Source organism: Echiichthys vipera (genome assembly GCF_963691815.1).
Source record: "Echiichthys vipera genome assembly, chromosome: 16".
In the NCBI taxonomy this organism is placed as follows: Eukaryota; Metazoa; Chordata; class Actinopteri; order Perciformes; family Trachinidae; genus Echiichthys; species Echiichthys vipera.
The window spans coordinates 19170724-19188743 of record NC_139841.1 but is presented as its reverse complement, the minus strand read 5'-3'; the positions used below and the strand labels follow the sequence as shown (position 1 = coordinate 19188743).

The window sequence follows — 18020 nt, the reverse complement described above, 5'->3', positions numbered from 1 at the left end:
GCACCAACGTTGTTACAAAGTGGGAGTTACAACCCAGGAACTAAAGCCATAAGTTCCCAAGGTTGAAATGTTCCTGATTTCCTACAAATTGTATTGAAAACACATTATTTTCACGCACAGTGTTATATAAGGTAAATGTAAAGGTGGTGACCGTAACCATCATCGCTTAAATGAAACCTTTGTAAGGATTGTAGGTCTAGGTTTATGAACACAGACAAGGCTCTCGAATTTGCTTCATAGGCGTCCTTGTCTAAACTGTCAGTTCTTTGTAAATAGGCTCTTAGTTTTTATGAGAAAAGCACATTTTCCCACAACTGGGTAAGAAATAAAGACCCATGACCGTGATCTGTGTTTAAGTTACAGCCCGTTAAAAAAAAGGTTGTGCTTTCTCTACAAGATGGAAAGAGGGAAATAAATAGAAATAAGACATTCTCGGTTAAACTTAAGCTTTAAAACTTAAAGGTTTCCCTGTGTATTGTAGTTTCTTTACATTCATGTATGTATTTTTGTATGTGTCTGTATTAGTCTTTCTGTGCATGCATGAGCGCATTGACTATGTTTTTGGTTTGTGGCCATAAAGTAAGTGTTTGCTATTGTGAGTGTGCATGCTTTTGTCTACTCAGTAGGCTTTTATAGTAATTGAGGGACCTCTCACGAGCCCAGTGACACCACCCACACCCGAAAGGGATTAGTGGCTCTGCCACTTTTGCCGTGGACAGCTGTTGTTACTGTCTCTTCACAACATCGTGACTGTGGTAGACATGGGAGTCAGTACGGGGGGATTCATTATCCTAACTTTGTCTTGGTTTTGACCTTCAGTTGCATCTAACTACTTTCAAACTTCTGATGGGATTCACTGGACTCTCCTGTCACAGGGGTTACTGATTAGACTTGTTTCTATAATGGTTGTTTCAATTCAATCCATTTGACAACGCACATTGCAGCGATTGCTAAATTCCTAATTTAGTTGGATAATTCAAGACATCGGGAATTATGTGTGGCTCTGTTTGTTCTGATGTATTCACTCATCAAGTTACATAACCCTTATCTGCAAATAGGACATTTTCTCAATATATGATTCTTAAGCACAATAATTTGCAGCATATGAGTTCCACTGCTTAGAAAAGGGAACAAAAATAGACCTATCATTATTGGATTTTGCATCAAACCTGGGGCACACTGGGCAGAAATTGTTAACACATTTCTAAAACCTGCAGATTCTGAGACTGTGTGATATTTTTTTTTAAATCTATTTAAAAATCAGAACAGTGTTTCCAAACCGCTATCCAATAAGCCTCCTTCCAACATGCACCCTTCTCTCCTATGATAAATTTCTGTAGACAGAGGTTAAGCAGCTAATTTCATTCCCTATATCTGGCTTGGAAATGGGAGCCCTGACAGAGCCAAAGGGCAACCAAAACAACCAATCCATAACCCTGTCAGTGGCAATAAGATCATATATCACACCAGCGAATTATTCCGGGCTGTTGTGCAGACGCTCAGGCATTCTAAGACATCCTTTACTTACTCAGGCTAAACTTGAACCTGGGTTAGTTTCATATATCAGGAATACAATTAACGGCATCTTCAAGGATTGAGGGAGACTCAGAGGCTGTATTTTTTAACAAAGCATAGTGCTAAAGTGGAAAATTTAGTTTGAGGTTTGTGCTGTGTGTCCTTGTGTATGAAGTCTCTGTGTCAAACTATTTACCCTTTTCTCTTTCTCTACCTCTAGGCCACCCGCACAGTCCTCTTAACAAGGTCACCCTTACGTTGATTACCATCAGCACATGTGTCATTGCCATTGTCTATGCTACGCAGGATTCCTGCCCTCTCACCGTCAAGGTTACCCTCCATGTGCCTGAGCATTTCGTTGCGGATGGTAAGTGCAATACATTTATACGACCATGGCTGAATATTCAAATAAAGGGATGTCCAAAACGATCAGTTTTACTTACTTATATATGCTATATATCTTTTTTCTTTACTGCACACTTTGTTTTATTTGAGAGAAAAGAAGAAACAAGAAAGAAGAAGAAAGAAGGGGGAGGGAATAAAACTTATCACTGATTAGAAACGCACAAACTAAGAATGACACTTGGTGAGGAAGATTGCAAAATCACTTATCACTTGTCTGATACACAAACAGAAATTGTTGTGAGATATATAGATAGATATAAGCAGTGTTGAGCTTTGTGTTAGGAGCTAAAAAGGATAAAGATTTGTGAAGCATGTTATTATTATAGCCACTACCCATCATGGTACATCTTTGTTTGTTTGTGTTTTCCGCCATAATTAAATACAGTTGTCCTTCAAACAGCATGCTGCATTGATGACTGTCCATCAGGTACATGTTGTTGAGGTGAAAGATATTATGTAATTTGTTTATTTTCTGTTGTTAGGAGGTACAGCTAATGGACCGGGGACAGCTCCGTATGCCTCCTTTCATTCTGTCTACAAATTGCTTGCAGTAAAATCTCCACCCCCTCAACTGTGATTTGTGGTTTTCAATTTCAATACTTCAGTGTCAGTGCCCCCTCTGCACGACCGATGAAATACAAAAGACGCACACATCCATTCAACGAAAAGTAAATCATGTTCTAGAACCTAAAAATGAGCAAAAGTCAGGGAAATAAAGCCCACACACTGAACGCTCCCAGTGAAAAAAAAAAAAGATTTATTGTCACCACAAACTACTGGATGACATTTTGAGCAATCAGACTGATGGAGAGCTCAAAATATGTTATTTCTTATTTGTTTTTTGCAATGGGAGATTTCAGTGTGCAGACTTTATTACATGTGACTGCAGACAGTAGATTGGATTACTAACCTATTAAATGGTTTGCACCTTTTAGACTAAAGTGTACTACAAGGTTTATTTTTTTACTTGTACCACATACAGTAGTAACAAGCTGTATGTGTGACATACAAATCGTATATGCTCCAGAGTTGCAATGCATCAAGAAATTAGAATAAATGCAGGCAATTACAAGAGACTGTTCCACTGAGTTTGTTTTTAAATTCCTTGTTGGCTGTGGGATAATTGTAAATTTGTTCCATGTATTGGCAAGATACCACAGTACAAACCTTGCTGGGAGGTTAGAGAGACCAATATGGGAAATGTGCAAGAAGTTAAGTGAAGTAAGAGTGAGTGAGGAGCTGAGGCAATTTAACTAATGATTGCCATATCTCTGAAAGCATTCACATATCAGTCGATCAGGTGCTCTTGCCACCGGGGCCTCATTTCTAGTCCGCCCACACTCCTAGTTTGTGTGCACATGGACACACAATAGAAATGGAACAGTAGTCAAAAGTTGAACTTTTCCAGGCTCTGTAATGACATGTAAGATGAAAACCTGAAAAATAGAATATAAGCCAATGTACTCTAAAAGACTGTTAATGTTTAGCAGTACAAGTATTTTGTCCTGGGTTGAGTTATATTTTGTAAAGCGCTCATGTTAGTTTTTCTCCTATCAGTTTTACTAAAACAAATCACATCACATATCACTCTACCATAGTATCATTGGATTCTGTCAAATCATAATGCCACTGGGCCTCTTGCAAGAACCAATCATTGGAACAGACTGTTTCTTAATTGGCATGTACAAGAGGTTGCAGAGGATTCATGACATTTACCAGTTTCCTCGGACTTTTAATTTCTTAGCTACGAAATTCACGAGTTGTCTAGACCTTTCTTATGAGTCATGTACAGATATCCTGCGTCACACAAAAACCCTCATTTGTTTTAAGAATTAAAATGGATTCATCAGAATGAATTTGGAGCTTAAATGCTTTTCTCAGAATTGAATAAAATCTAAGGCAAACTGGATATCATGTTCAGCAGATCATCATGGCACAATGACGTTTACATTTTCATACTCAGCTGCCTCACGGTCTTTATGCAGGTTTCTGCCATAACACCTGATAATGTAACATCACGTGCTGCGCAGGTTACAATACTGTCTTGTCTAATATTTCCATAATTGTCACTTTCCCTTGACCAAACTTGACAGCAGGACACGAAACTCTGCAGGATAAAAGTATTCTTTTTAGTCTTTGGTAACATTTTTTTGTGAAACCTGCCCAGAAATATGGTGATTTTATGGGTGCCTATTATACTAGTGATGAAATTGGGTAGCATTCTCCAGACTCTGGTGAATACAACTTGGAGCATTTGTATGAACAAGTAAAAATGGGAAAAAAACTAAGAAATACATGGCAGAACTGTCAGACTACACTACATTGTAGTCCATTAGAAGATACATTATATTTACAACTGTTAGTCAGCACACTGTGAAATACAATATGGATATAGTCCCTGTAGAATCATTATTGATTGTTTTTTTCTGACCTACTCACCTTTCTCTACCACTACTAACAAGGCAGACTCTCCACTCATACACACGACTTTTCTTAAAATGTTGGCCTTGAGCTGACCTCTGACCCAATGCTCAATTCTCAAGTTTTTACTTAAGATATAAAAAATAATGGCTGAACTATCAACTTTATTTTTTTTCCCGTTGAGGTCAATTGGCTTTACATCAAGACATACAACACATAAAAGAACCTTACAGTGGGGGGTAGGTACCCTGAATACAAGTCTGCTTGACCATATAAATACAAATGCACAGGTACAGTAAAGTGCATATTTACTATTAATTTAATGACATGTTAAATACATAATCAACATCTCTGAGACAGTCGCCATCTTCAGCGTCAAGAAGATTGTGTGATAATTATGATCACCAGATAATTAATTACGTTTATTTTGATGGCTTTCCCTTGGTGGCACTCTCAGGACAATCTTTACATTTTAGCCCCACTACTATACAGATAATGCTCTAAGAACAAGAAAGGCATCTGTATGCTGTGTGTTCCATACAACCTTTTTTTTAGTAAGCGCGGCTTTTTACTTTTTGTTTTTGTTGTCAAACTTGTTTATATTGGAACTGGACTCAGATGACAAAAAGGCATCAAAACCTGTTGTTCTGGCAGGGATAAAGTCTACAGCAGGCAAACACTCACAGCAACAAACAAAAAAATCCTACAGATAAACATACATAGCAAATCCAAACTGGCAAGCCACGTGTAAATATAAGTTAATCCAGGACAGGAGCAGGCAGCAGGAATAAGGACTTATGTTATGGTAGGGCTACAAGGCAACACATGTGGCTTGACATGCAAGACATGAGCTGAACAGTGCTTCATATTTGTATTTAAGTACTCCAAAGTGGGAAGGGAATCATTGGATTTTGAAAAATTCATAAAGAATTACATTATTTAATATGAGGAGGAAAGATTTGATTGGGGTTATAAATAACTTGGTTGGTGATAATAAAATTAAACAAAGGGACAAATGCAGAAGCTATTGAGATATAAGGAATCATCTCTGTCATTTAATCATGTGTCTAATCATGTATCTCAAGGGTCATAACCATACAGTGTGAAAATAACAATAATGCACCACAAACAAACAAAGGCATTGATAATATATATATATATATTTTTTTAAAGTTGTTAGTAATTGAAAATGGGTGTTGGGAGGACAATTGTTGAACATGTTTGATAGAAAAACAACTGCTAGCAGTGCACAGTTACTTTAATTGTCTCTGTTGCCATGACAAAATGTGCATGCGTTCTATTCCACATCTGTTCCCAAAACAGTTCAAAGGGATTTAATCTAACAAAATGTGTTTCTTCTGCAATCAGTTCACGATATGAGCAGAGAAATTGCTAGCAATCAGCAACATGCTTACTGCTCAGGAGGGGTTTCTTCACAGCTCTCAGAGAAACCAACCCATAATCTAACAATTGCCTCCTTGCTGTGTGAGCTGAGACCATTAGATTTTTTCCACTCTCTCAGCAAATGAGGACTGCCGGCAGTTCTGTTCACTAACTTCAGTGCTGCAGGAATGGCCTTCTTATGCTCACCTTTGGTCAGCCTGACCTGGAAGATGCTTTTAGGAATCCTATCTGAAGAATTTTGTTTGTTTCAGTTTTTTTTTGAGTACTTCTTGCAGAAACAGTAACCCTTGGTTATAAGGGAGTTGGGGGTCTATGATTGCTCAATATTTACACAATAAAAAAAATAGAGATTAATGTTTTGAGTAAAAAAACAAAAACATGCAGTCCTTTAAATCACAAAATCTTGAACCACTTAAACAGGGAAGTATTTACAGTGTTTTAATGCCAGGCACAATGAAAACAAAGTTTACAGTATGCCGCTGATATATGAACCCAAAGACACCCATTTTAGTAGACCGCTCACTTTCATTTCACCATGTGAGGAGGACACGCTCCAAATTAATTTCAGTCCATGCTGTAGGTGCAACAAAATGATGCATTAGAGCAATGCAATATATACTTGAAGGCAACACTGCAGACATGTTATACAGTCTAGATGAGTCGCTCCAGTCAATTTACAGGCCAGAATATATGTGTAAAAATGAGTGTATTTTGTAAGGCTCTGTGTGTGTCAGGCTGTCCAAGTTTAAAACTCTACTGTCAAATGAAATTAAGCAGCCAGTGACTGCATGGAGCAAAAGGCAAATGGTAGTCTATTCTAAGTAATTTGGAGCGACTAAAATGATAAGAAAGTAAAAAAAAACCTGAGAGTATAGATGAGGCTTGGAATATTATTGCTTTATTAATCATTTCTTTGTGAGGTATTTCTCCTCTGAGTTTTACAGTTGGGCATTGGCCTTGTAACTTTTCCTGTGACTCAGATTTACTATTCTGGCTACAGTCTAAGCTTTTCCATCTGCATTAATCCTCTCTTTCAAAAAGCATCCTGGAGACCACCATCACAGGGATTTACATCATAAAACAGAATACATGCGTGAATCCCTTTTAATCTAGCAATTGGTATCTTTATGTCCTAGCTTGGTTTTTTAAGTAATTTTTCACTTTGACACAGAAATGTATACTTTTGTAAATATACCTTCTACAACCCAGCAGTATACACACACAATATGAAGCTGTATAGGAATCTTAGTACACCAGAGGAGTGAAGCACAATCTCCTCAATGCTTCCTTTGGAACTAAAAGTCATTGGCATCAATTAGGGATAATCTTGTTCAGTGATCAGAGTTTAACGATTGGTCTGGGAGCAGTAAGAATGAAAGGTAAGTCAGCGTCAATGAGCATAGCATTTACTGATTGACTCGTGAAACTCTTTTAGCCCCTCTACTGCAATTACCAAGGAAATACCATCAATACACACATTATAGGTCTTAATTTTCTCATTTAAATTCAGCCTGGTCAGGGGGGGAATTCAAATTAAAGCGAAAAACTATAGAATTAGCTACTTTCCGATTGGTTTTGCAATAAAAGAAGGAAAAGAGCCTTTACAATACCAAACAGTCAAACCTTTTTTACTTTTTCTTTCAAGCAAAATCATTTTGTTTTTTTATTTTTTGTTGTTTTTTCTTAGGAAGTAGTTTTGTGGTGAGCATGGGCAGCTTCCTGGATGTTTCTAATTGGCTAAACCCAGCCAAGCTAACCCTCTATTATCAGACCAATTCGTCTACACAGTGGGTCCTGGACTACTGCGGCCAGAGGACCACTGAGCCCTGCGAGCAGATTTGTGATCAAGACACAGGTAGGTCCATACAAACATGCATGACATTGAGTCAACTTGGAATTCTATGCACTGGTTAGAAATGCAATTTAAAGCCATGCTTTATGGCTGAGATTACAAGAAAATAGATTTTTGAGTCTCTTTTATGTTGTGCTAGTTGCAAGGACCTTCGGTTACCACAAGCTTTATGCACATAATTCTCATGCAACAGTAGAAGCATAAATAGTTAGATTCAGATTTGTGTAGTTATTACAACCAGCCACACACCAGGGTGTATATATATATATATGTAGAGAGCAGTGTCTTTATAGTAATTCTAGAGTAGAAACCAGGGTATACATATACTTGTATATATTTTTTTCTTTAATTGCTTGAATTAAACAATTGCAATAAAGTATGACTTATTAATCCATAAAATAATATTAAATATAAGATGATGGTGATTTTGTGATTCAGAAAGTACCTAAAATACCTGCTGTATCACATTTTCAACTTGTTTCTGGAACTTATATGCATCTTTACTCAAGCCAATTTTTAATGATAAAAATTAAACTACTTTCTCAATGTTATCACAATAAGAAAGCACAATGATTATAATTTTCTTGAATATTGAAAATGAGGCTTCTTTGCTTCATTAATGCCTTAATTAAAAATTCAAATATCTTATTTCCATGGCATAGGAAAGTTGGATCAATATTTGTCAACTTGAGCGAGTATAACTCTCAAAGTTGTACAGTACAATGTCTGGAGCTCATGACAATGAATGGGCACCTGATTATATTTGTTTTATTTCATACCTCATTAGGCTTTATTATATTGTGATCATAAAAAACATACCCATATACCATAAATATTTGATTTGGATGCTCTCAGTGTGCTCATCTTTCCAAATGCATTGTTGATGGAGCAGCTCCACACTTTACACTTGGTTACATCACATATTTGAGTTTTAGCACTCTAGTTTTTGGATTTGAGGGGGAGTTGTTCTGTGCTTACTGTGTTAGACCATAAGAATAACATGTATGAACTTTGAAAGTGTGCCAGATATAGATATGCAATATGTTTGTCAGGTAACTATAGATCGTCATGAAATTTAAAAATGCAACACGGACTCAACACTAGTTAACTCCTGATCCTTCCGCCATATGATGCAAGTAAATGGTTGTAAAAATGGTGCAGGAGACAGTTCCCTATAACCATTTTTTAAAAATGGGATTCTTAAATGATTGGTTGAGTTTCCAGTCAAGGGCCCACGCAAGGGAGGCTGTAATGGCTATATTTCTCATGCTATTAGTATTGTATCTGGAGTGTGTTTGCTTTTTCTTATACAATTGTTGAGCCAATGTCACTTCTACTTTTTTATTGCTTGAGTCAAAGCTTAGTATACTACAACCAGCTAAACAACAAGCATTATTAGCATCTAAGCAGAAGCCCCATCAAGGTAAATAAGCTCCAGCCACCATTGCAGTATGTGCACAATTAGCTTGTACAATTTTGCACCTATTTGTGCTGACATTAAAATTCTAACAACAAAGCAGAGCATGCAGCACAATGATATTTATCTTCCTTTGAGTGCAGTAACTCCCCTGTGTATTTCGTGCTCAACTAGATAAAGTCTAAGCTCATTAGAATGGATTACATCTGTAATGTATGTAGAATTTATGTCACCCTGGTCAAGGGCACGTTCAGGGCTAATGCATAATATATTAGAGATCCAGACACTCAACTTAGTCAGTACACATGAAGATGCCAAAGATGGAGTGTGGATTCTGAATGAATACGGACATGTGTGCATATGATTGCATCAATCCCTGCATTTTTATACATTATGGCTATGATTCAATTATTGTCATTCACTCATCCAAACCCCAGTACATTCAGTATTCTCACTTTATTAGTACTTGTGGCTTCTCTCTCCATATATTTCACTTTTCATCTGTCCTTTTCAGCAAAGAGATTATTTGATCAGTAATTGCCCTCAAGTATGTTGTATCTCCTCAGGGCAACCACATCCACTCTGCAGCAAAATTAAAGGTGCTCTTCAAAAGACCTTTTTACTCTGTAACTGTCCTCTGACATGCATTATAGCATCCGCACAGTAGCACTTAACATTGATACACACACACACAGCACACCTGAAACAAACTATTTCATTCAAGCACATTCATTGTAGTGAACCACTGGCTGTGAAATGTCAAAGGGTAAATCCGAAAGAGAAGCACAGCTCTCTGTGCCCTGAGACTTTTGGGCATGCAATTCTGCTCACAACAATAAGAAATGTCAAATTGGGTTGGAGGTTACCTTTCAACAAGTGACAGGAAAACACCTGCTTGGGAAAGTCTTGTTTGTACATGGAAAACACAAAAAGTTGCCGTAGACGTACATATATGTGGAATGGTGGTGTAAATGTAGGAAGAATATCTGATGTGGTTTGACAGCTACACATTTTGTGGAATTACCACAAAATTGTGAAATGCCAAGTTTGCTCATTGTGAAATTTTAAAAGCACACTGTTGCCACAATAATCATCACCCTGTGCCCTGTTAGTTCATACTCCCCTACAAAAATAATTATCAACTAAATCTTTGTGTTTACAAACACATCAGTTGTAACTTGTTGAAAATTGATATTGAAGGACAATTTTTGTCATTTGCCATTGAGTAGGGGGAGCTGTGTTTGAAAACAATTATTAGAACCTGAAAAAAAGATATATTGCAGACGACAGCGAGGTGCAATAGGATAAAATCAAATCTCACAAAAATAGAAATATAACCTACCTCATCCACCTGGGTGTGGGGCTGCTGCAACACTGTCAGCACTCCTACTTCCTGTGGGTGTGATTCTAATAAAAGCTGGCCTAGGACATGGTGACATGTCCTCATGTTGTTTGTAGGTGTTTGCACAGAGATTCTAAATTAAAAATGCTCTGTTATACATGTCTTTCTTCTGCTACTCCATGTTCAGACAATTTTTTTCTAAACTTTTGATCTCAACTGTTTGTATATATATATATATATATATATATATATATATATATATATATATATATATATATATATACACACACACACTTTGATAACTGTGCAACTGTAGTGGGTTTCTTAGCCATTACTTTGTCTCCAAGGATTTTTTTGAGATTCTCAATGGGGTTTAGATCTGGACTCTGGGCTGTTCATTTAATTTTTTCAATATTCTTAGCTTCATAGAACTGCTTAACCTGTTTCGCAGTGTGACAGGGACATTGTCTTGCATGCACATTGTGGGCTGGTTGGGAGACAATTGCAGTGAAGGTATTGCATGTTGCCGAAGGAGGTTGACATAAACATTTTAATTCACCCTGCCATGTAGCAGTACAAGAGGCCCAACTCCTGCTGGAGAAAACATCACCCAAACCATGACACTTCCTCCTCCAAATTCAAATGACTTCTTTACACCCTTTGGGTTCAGTCTATCCCCAGTCCTATGCCAATCATAATGTTTCACATCCGACCCAAATAAATTGAACTTACTCTCATCACTAAAGTGCACTCTGGACCAGTTCTCCTCTGTCCTCACAACATGCTCCTCAGAAATGGCAAGTCTAGCTTTTTCATTATTTCTGCTGATTAGAGGTTTGGTCACTGCAGAGTGGGCTTTCAGTCCAAATTGTCTTAAACAACAAGACACTGTGCCAAGACAGATCCTTGCCCTGTTCAGCACTGAACTGGCGAGCAACTCCAGCTGCAGTGTTGAACCGATTCCCCATCGAGAACCTTTGTATAATCCTGTCCTCTCGTGCACTTGGATGACCGGCCTTTTTGAGGGACTTAAATTAATCTGTGTCCTTAAAGTTTCAAGTAAAGTTTCAATATCCTTGAAATCACAGACTTGGAATGCCCCACCTCTCTTGTAATGGCTGATAGGGTCATCCCTTTGGCCTTTATCCAGACAACCTGCTGTCGCAGGGTTTCAGTCACCTTAAAGCGGCTTGCTGTCTTGCAAAGTAACCAGGAGAGCTGCCAGATAAATAGGGTTTGTCCAACAATTAATTAAATAGTTGCCAGGTGTCAGATTAACACAAATAATTGGGAGATATCTGAAAATGTTTTCTAATTTTGCCCACTGCTTTTTACCACAAATAAAGGTTTATGTTGAAGTGCCTTGTTTATTTAAAAGAACATGCTAGTACAGCATTAGTATAGCCACAGCTGAGAGTTCATCAAATTCTGAACAATAAAGAATAACAATTTTCTGGATAAATCAGGTTATTATAACATGTTTTCTAATATTGATCTCCAGTGTAAAAAAATAATCTAATATTTTGTAATTTATTTAATATATAATTTTGAACCACTCACATTCATCAGTTTTCCCCAAATATGTACACAAGAACGCCAGCATGCACCCTTTTTTATGTTTCTCTGTCATCTCAAGGGGGTCATCATTTCACTGAATTATCTCACACCATCTCCATCATCTTGATTCAGTGTCACACTGGTTGACTGCCACTGTTGACTACCAGACACAGTATCCCTCTGCCTGGGTAATCAATCCTCACCAGCCCCTGACTCAGCTGCTAACATGGAGGTTAGTGGATGAATTAAATGATGCAATTGTTTATATAACCTAATAGCTGCGTTTGATCTAGTCTAGGAATCTATAATTGGACTTGGACCATGGACCATCTTAGTAACAATTGATGATGTAATAACAACCATATACAGAGAAAGTTATAAATGTCCCTGTAAATGGGTTGAAAATACAATGCACCAATTAATGTAAGAAATTATATGTACATATGATAACATTGTGACAATAACAGGTCATTATAGTTTTAAAAAGAATATGCAAAACTTTGAAGTGATGTTGTAGACATGACAATGGCATGACTGATGTTAGCACTATTATCATGAATTATTTCATTATGGGTCAGTGTGCCCTATTTCATAGAGTTTTATGCCCTACTATGGAGGAATAGATTGCCTCCACAACCTTTCCATATTTCATCATAACTTACCTCATAAAGACCTGGGAACCTCCTTTGCTGCCTTTGTTTTCCTCCTTTGAAATGATGTCTCCCTGGCTCCTCCAACCTCCCCTAATTGGAACTGAAACTACTGGGGTGTTAACACATACCCCCTGATTTATCCTTCATTATAGTACTTGCATGTGCACACACACATACTCCTAAGAAAAAACACTTAAGTTGAGCCCAAAGACCTCGGGCAGAATAGCTTCTCCTGGAAATTTTATAACAAGCATAAATTTGCATCAGGACAACAATAACTCTTTTTCTGTCCCCGTACCATGAACCTTGAAATGGGAAATTCATCCGCACAGCCACAATCATACACTAGAAATAATTTTACTTAAACGTGTCATTTGTAACATGACACTTGTTATGCTGGTGGGAGAGTGAAGAGGAATGATTTGTGTTTTCAAGTGATTGCCATCTGAACTGTTTTACATTTTGGCTATTAATTTAGAACAGAAGGGCGGTTACAGTGAGAGAGCAAAGGCAAGAGGTGGAGAATGAGGACACAACGGCAACATAATGGTGACAGATTTTATTGGCAGTCTAATATTGGTGTTTATACTGGATGGTACAAATCCCCATGTGTAGTATCAGTGTAGAAACATGGCTGGAATATAGCAGGAGAGGGACTTGGTGACCACAGTTAGATAATTGTTGTCATCAAATGGCCATTTCCAATTACAGGTGATTAGCCCTTAATTGGGCCAACAACATGGCCTAATCAGTCAACCATAACTTTTGTCAACACTGAATAGGCTCTATGCACATCAGTCTTTTATATTTCCGGGGAAATCTCAGTTTCTATACATTTCCCAAAAGACACAGAACTGCAGAAGAGGTGGGTAGTTGATATTCAGAGAGACAACTTTACACTAATCACACAGGAGTCTGCAGCCAACATTTTCAGAGTGCAGACCTCATCAAGCCTCCAACTCCAGCCAGATGTAGATGTCTGGAGTCTAATGGGGCTGTCCTGGTTATTTTGCAGTGAAAAAAACTTAGCCCTGCCTGCCCAACAGGCTGGGGTTCGGCAAAGAAAAGAAGCAACCAAATATAGACTCAAAACAAAAAAGAATCCCCTTTTGGATGTATTGGATGGATTGGATGATCGCTATAGATCACAAATATCACTCCACTATTACCCCACTGCAACTCTAGAACGATGGTGCCATTCGAATGCAACTTCCCTTCCATATAGCTTCTCATCATAAACTCTCACACTATCCGACAGCATCATAAACATCCAAATTCATCCCGGTTCATCCAAAATATCAGCTTGCTCGAGTTTTTTTGTGAAAATCGTCGATTAACTCTGTTGAAGAAAGGAGAATTTTGTGGCTCATGTCCGACAAGCTGCATTTTGACTGTGTGCCAAACGTTACCCGCAGACAGTTTACCAGAATGCAGCATGCCAAACAAAATCTTGGAATGATTTGCAGCTTCGTACTACCACATTAGGTTTTACACGAGGTGAGCTAAACTGTCATTTTTAGCATTGTTTTCTGAATTAATGTAAAAGTGTACAGTTTAGTAGTTTATGTTAGAATTGATTAGGCATTTAGTTGTAAACCCTCTTGAAAGGCTGTTATTTACTGGATGAAGTTACAACTCTGATGCCATCATACCTGCAATTCATGATAGTTCAAACCTAATAATTTGTCCCACAGGTTTGCGACTCACGCTAACCTGAATGCCTTTTGGAGGCAGATAGAACCAGCAACACACAAGATAGGGTGTGTGCTTGATGAAGTCACCGTTGGAGGCAATCCAGCAATTCATTATATTTTTCTGTGATTCTGTAGATAATGCATTGTTTTGCTCTGTAAGTATTGCAGAGGTCCTTGCTTTTGTAGGTGTCTACAAGTCTAAAATCGACAGCTGTTTATTAATTTTTCAAATTAGTTTATTTAAACTAGAGGTCAGTTATGGTCTGTCTGCTTAATAGTTAATTAATGATGAAGATAATTGTATCTCTTTTTAAAGTCTCTGCAACCCATTGATGAATTATTTCTGTGCATTACCTATCTTAGGTTTGATTCAGAAATATGTGGCCCATGGATAAAAAATTCACCAGTCAACAGTGAGTTGCATCAACACAGCATGACCTTACTGCCTTTCTTCTGTACTTCAGGGTTGTGGGCATTTGGATGTCTATCAACGCAGCAAAGGTTCACCTGCCAGATGTTTTCCAGAACTACTCTGATATACAAATGGTGTTGGTCTGCACTAAACTGCCTTTCCAAACACACAGAAACTCCCTTCTGCTTCAGAGTGAGGTGTTTTCTACCTATAAATCCCCTTGCAGCTTTAAAGGGTTTATTGGAATGGCTCCTCATGGGGCAATACGCTTTGTCTAAACTCTTTATGCATTGACAAATAGATCCTGAGTAAGATTTGGCCATCTTAATATAGCCATTTAGCTAGGGAGACGGCTTCTGTCTGTAGGAGGATCTATCATTGCACTCATTATTAAGTACTCATTGTTTAAATGTGTTATAATCAAAAGAGAGCAATGTAGAATGCAATCAAATGATTGAATTTAATCAGATAAACTGACAATTAAATGACTCAGGGACATAATAGTGATACATGAATGTACAGTATTTCCTCTGTATTGTAGCTCTTCAGTTACTGGTGCATAGAAGGGTATTTTTGCTGATATGTGCAAAAGAAAAATAAATCTCACCTCTGTTTTAGAGTGTTTAACACAGTTGTGTCTCTGTAGATGTGCTGCACAAACTCATCTTAATGGGCACAAACAACAAAATCACACCATTCCATACCCGTGGTCAGCACTTGCCAATAATAAGGTGCCATATTGTTGCATCTCCCAAATTGGTCCTTCAGGTGCTTCAGATTTTCTTTCTCAGGTCTTTTAGGGTTGCTTAGTCCTTTAATGCACCTGTCTCTAGATCCAGTCCTCTCTTCATGAGTGCCCTTTGGCGTGTCCCTCCGTTGATCCTCACTCCACCAGATTTTCCGCTGCACTTGGCTCTCGATATGTGGCTCTTTTCTCTAAAAGTAGAAGTAGTAAACTCATGTTCCTTAGTGAATGCCACTCAGGTGCTGCACTTTGGCATCTTGATGCTTCTTCAGTCTTCAGTCATTAAAGTAAATAGGATTCTCTACGCACCTTTTTTACTTATCATCATCATAACAATAAGTATGCAAAATTAATGCAATTGGAGCCATTAAATTGGCTCATATTATGTTTAAAATAGAATGATATAAAATAACAAAAAAAATACAGCAATCAGTCGATGAGCCACTGAATCAGCAACTATTCTCAACTCATAACATAGCAGATGGATTGCACTGATAAGGCCCATGTCTCCGTAGAATCCCAATTCAACTCCAGTCAAGTGCACACCATGTAAAAGGGAGTGTAGCTGCCATAGTGCATTAGCAGCTCATTGAACTTCAAGTTTAATGACCACACACTACCAACTCCCCATCCACTCCTTATGTGGTGTTTTTACTGCTGGATTTATCTTCTTCAGAGGCAGTATTTTATCAACAAATTCAGCTCAACTCCTCCTCTTTGTGTTACAGTCATCACGTTGTGAGCGTTCTTAAGAATAGCTACAGTGAGTTTATATTTCTGTCCTTAACCACAACCTCCCTTTTAATATGCCTGCACTATATCTGAATAATTTTTTTAGAGGCAAAGAAACTGCCTCACAAAACGAATTCTTACAAGTGTAGGTTAGTTAATCTGGCAGAATGTGTAATCAAGTAGGCATATCTCTTCCTGTTAATTGCCTGATCCTCCCTTAAAGGCATTTGCATAAAGGAAAGAGACACATTTCACTGATTACTTGCAAGGTGTGTCTCAGATCACACTGTGCTTCTGTATTGGTGCACCTCATCTGAGACAAAGTGGAAAAGACTTCAGTGAGCGCTTCGCTCTGCAGCCTCCAGGCCAACACTTTATGGCTGTACAATATATAGTACAAGTACTTGCTTATAAGCTACATGTCTAAATCAATTATCCATGCTTAATTGAGTGGGACGACTCTTTTCTACTATTTAATACAGTTGCCAGTATTGTTAATTACATTGTGTGGGCTCAGTCCAATTCTAAATAGCACAAAGATCAACCTCCCCTATATATAATTCAGGTGGTAAACGCCATCTGTCACTGTGAACAATAGGCGGGTTGTATTTTTATAAAAGAATATTGAATATATTAATATGTAAATATTATTACATGTTTTTATTTTTGTAGTCAAATTTGCATATACAAATTTTGTGATCAAGGTTTTTTTTTATTTTCTTTATGAGGAGGATTCACAAAATTACAATTATCTTGGTTAAAGACATCTACACACCCCATCCACCCACCCATATCCCTCCCACAACGCACCCCTTACAAGAAAAATGAAAGAAAGAAAAGCAATATGGGACAAAAAAAAGTGGATAAATATGTTATAATAATATATATATATATATATATATATACAGTATATACCTACATACACACATATACATATATAACAGTTATACACTGTGTATAATGTTTTTGTACTGATATTCTATCCTTGGAATTCGTTTAGGCCTATTTGGTTCCTTTTGTTTTCTTTTTTCTTTTTTCTCTTTTCCATTCCTTTTTTCTTTCTACTTTTATTATTATTTATTATTATTAAATCTGGGTCATATATGTGAGATATGACTGTGACATCTTCTTTATGGTCTTACGGTCTTCTTGAAATTTGCATATTCAATTGTACATTTAAAAACAAAGATATATTGACACATCACAGGAGCCAAGACGCAGAGGAGACAGGTTTTCTTTCTGCTTGTGATTAAAGCTAAAGTAAAAGAAGTAAAAGCTTCCACTTCACTGTGTTTCCAATTTCAACAAAGATGTGTCAATATCTCATTCAAAACACATTCAAGCAAAGATAATCCACGTAATATATCACACTGATACACTTGTTTTTAGTGAGATGCACTAATCACTCATGAACACTCAGGTGTGAACTGACTCAATTGCTTGCAGTGATATATCATCAATTTTTATCCAAATGAGCTGAGAAACATGTAGGGTTGCAGTTAGAATACTGATTTTAAATCAGAATAACAAAGATCAAACAGTAAAAGGAAAACTAAATAAACATTCATTTGCACCAGCTATTCCAGCTTTATTCAGGTATTTATAATATGCACAATCTGGACTTGAATGATTCCATATAATCTGTGGAAAAGGAGGAACATTTGTAAATTCCTTACTCGATTTGCTTGCAAAAATGTGTGGCTTCACCTCTGACTCCACTTTGATGCATACTGTATGCTACCTTTCTGCTGCATCACCTTTGGGCAGGCTTATGCCATGGAGAATGGGCTAATCCTAAATTACTGTATGTTGGCTAAACAAAGTTATTTTAGTGAAGTGAAATAAGGTAAGTGTAACCTTTATCTATGTTG

At 37.4% G+C, this 18020-nt stretch overlaps 1 protein-coding gene across 1 annotated transcript in view; it reads left to right on the top strand.

The window, feature by feature from the left end:
- The window catches only part of astn2 (astrotactin 2), a gene marked incomplete at both ends in the record, with an annotated part of 261923 nt that overhangs the window by 122718 nt on the left and 121185 nt on the right, over nucleotides 1-18020 (top strand). The window contains 2 exons of the mRNA XM_083929281.1: nucleotides 1736-1882; nucleotides 7433-7600. Coding sequence (XP_083785407.1) covers nucleotides 1736-1882; nucleotides 7433-7600 — 315 coding nt within the window. The remainder of the gene's footprint in view (nucleotides 1-1735; nucleotides 1883-7432; nucleotides 7601-18020) is intronic.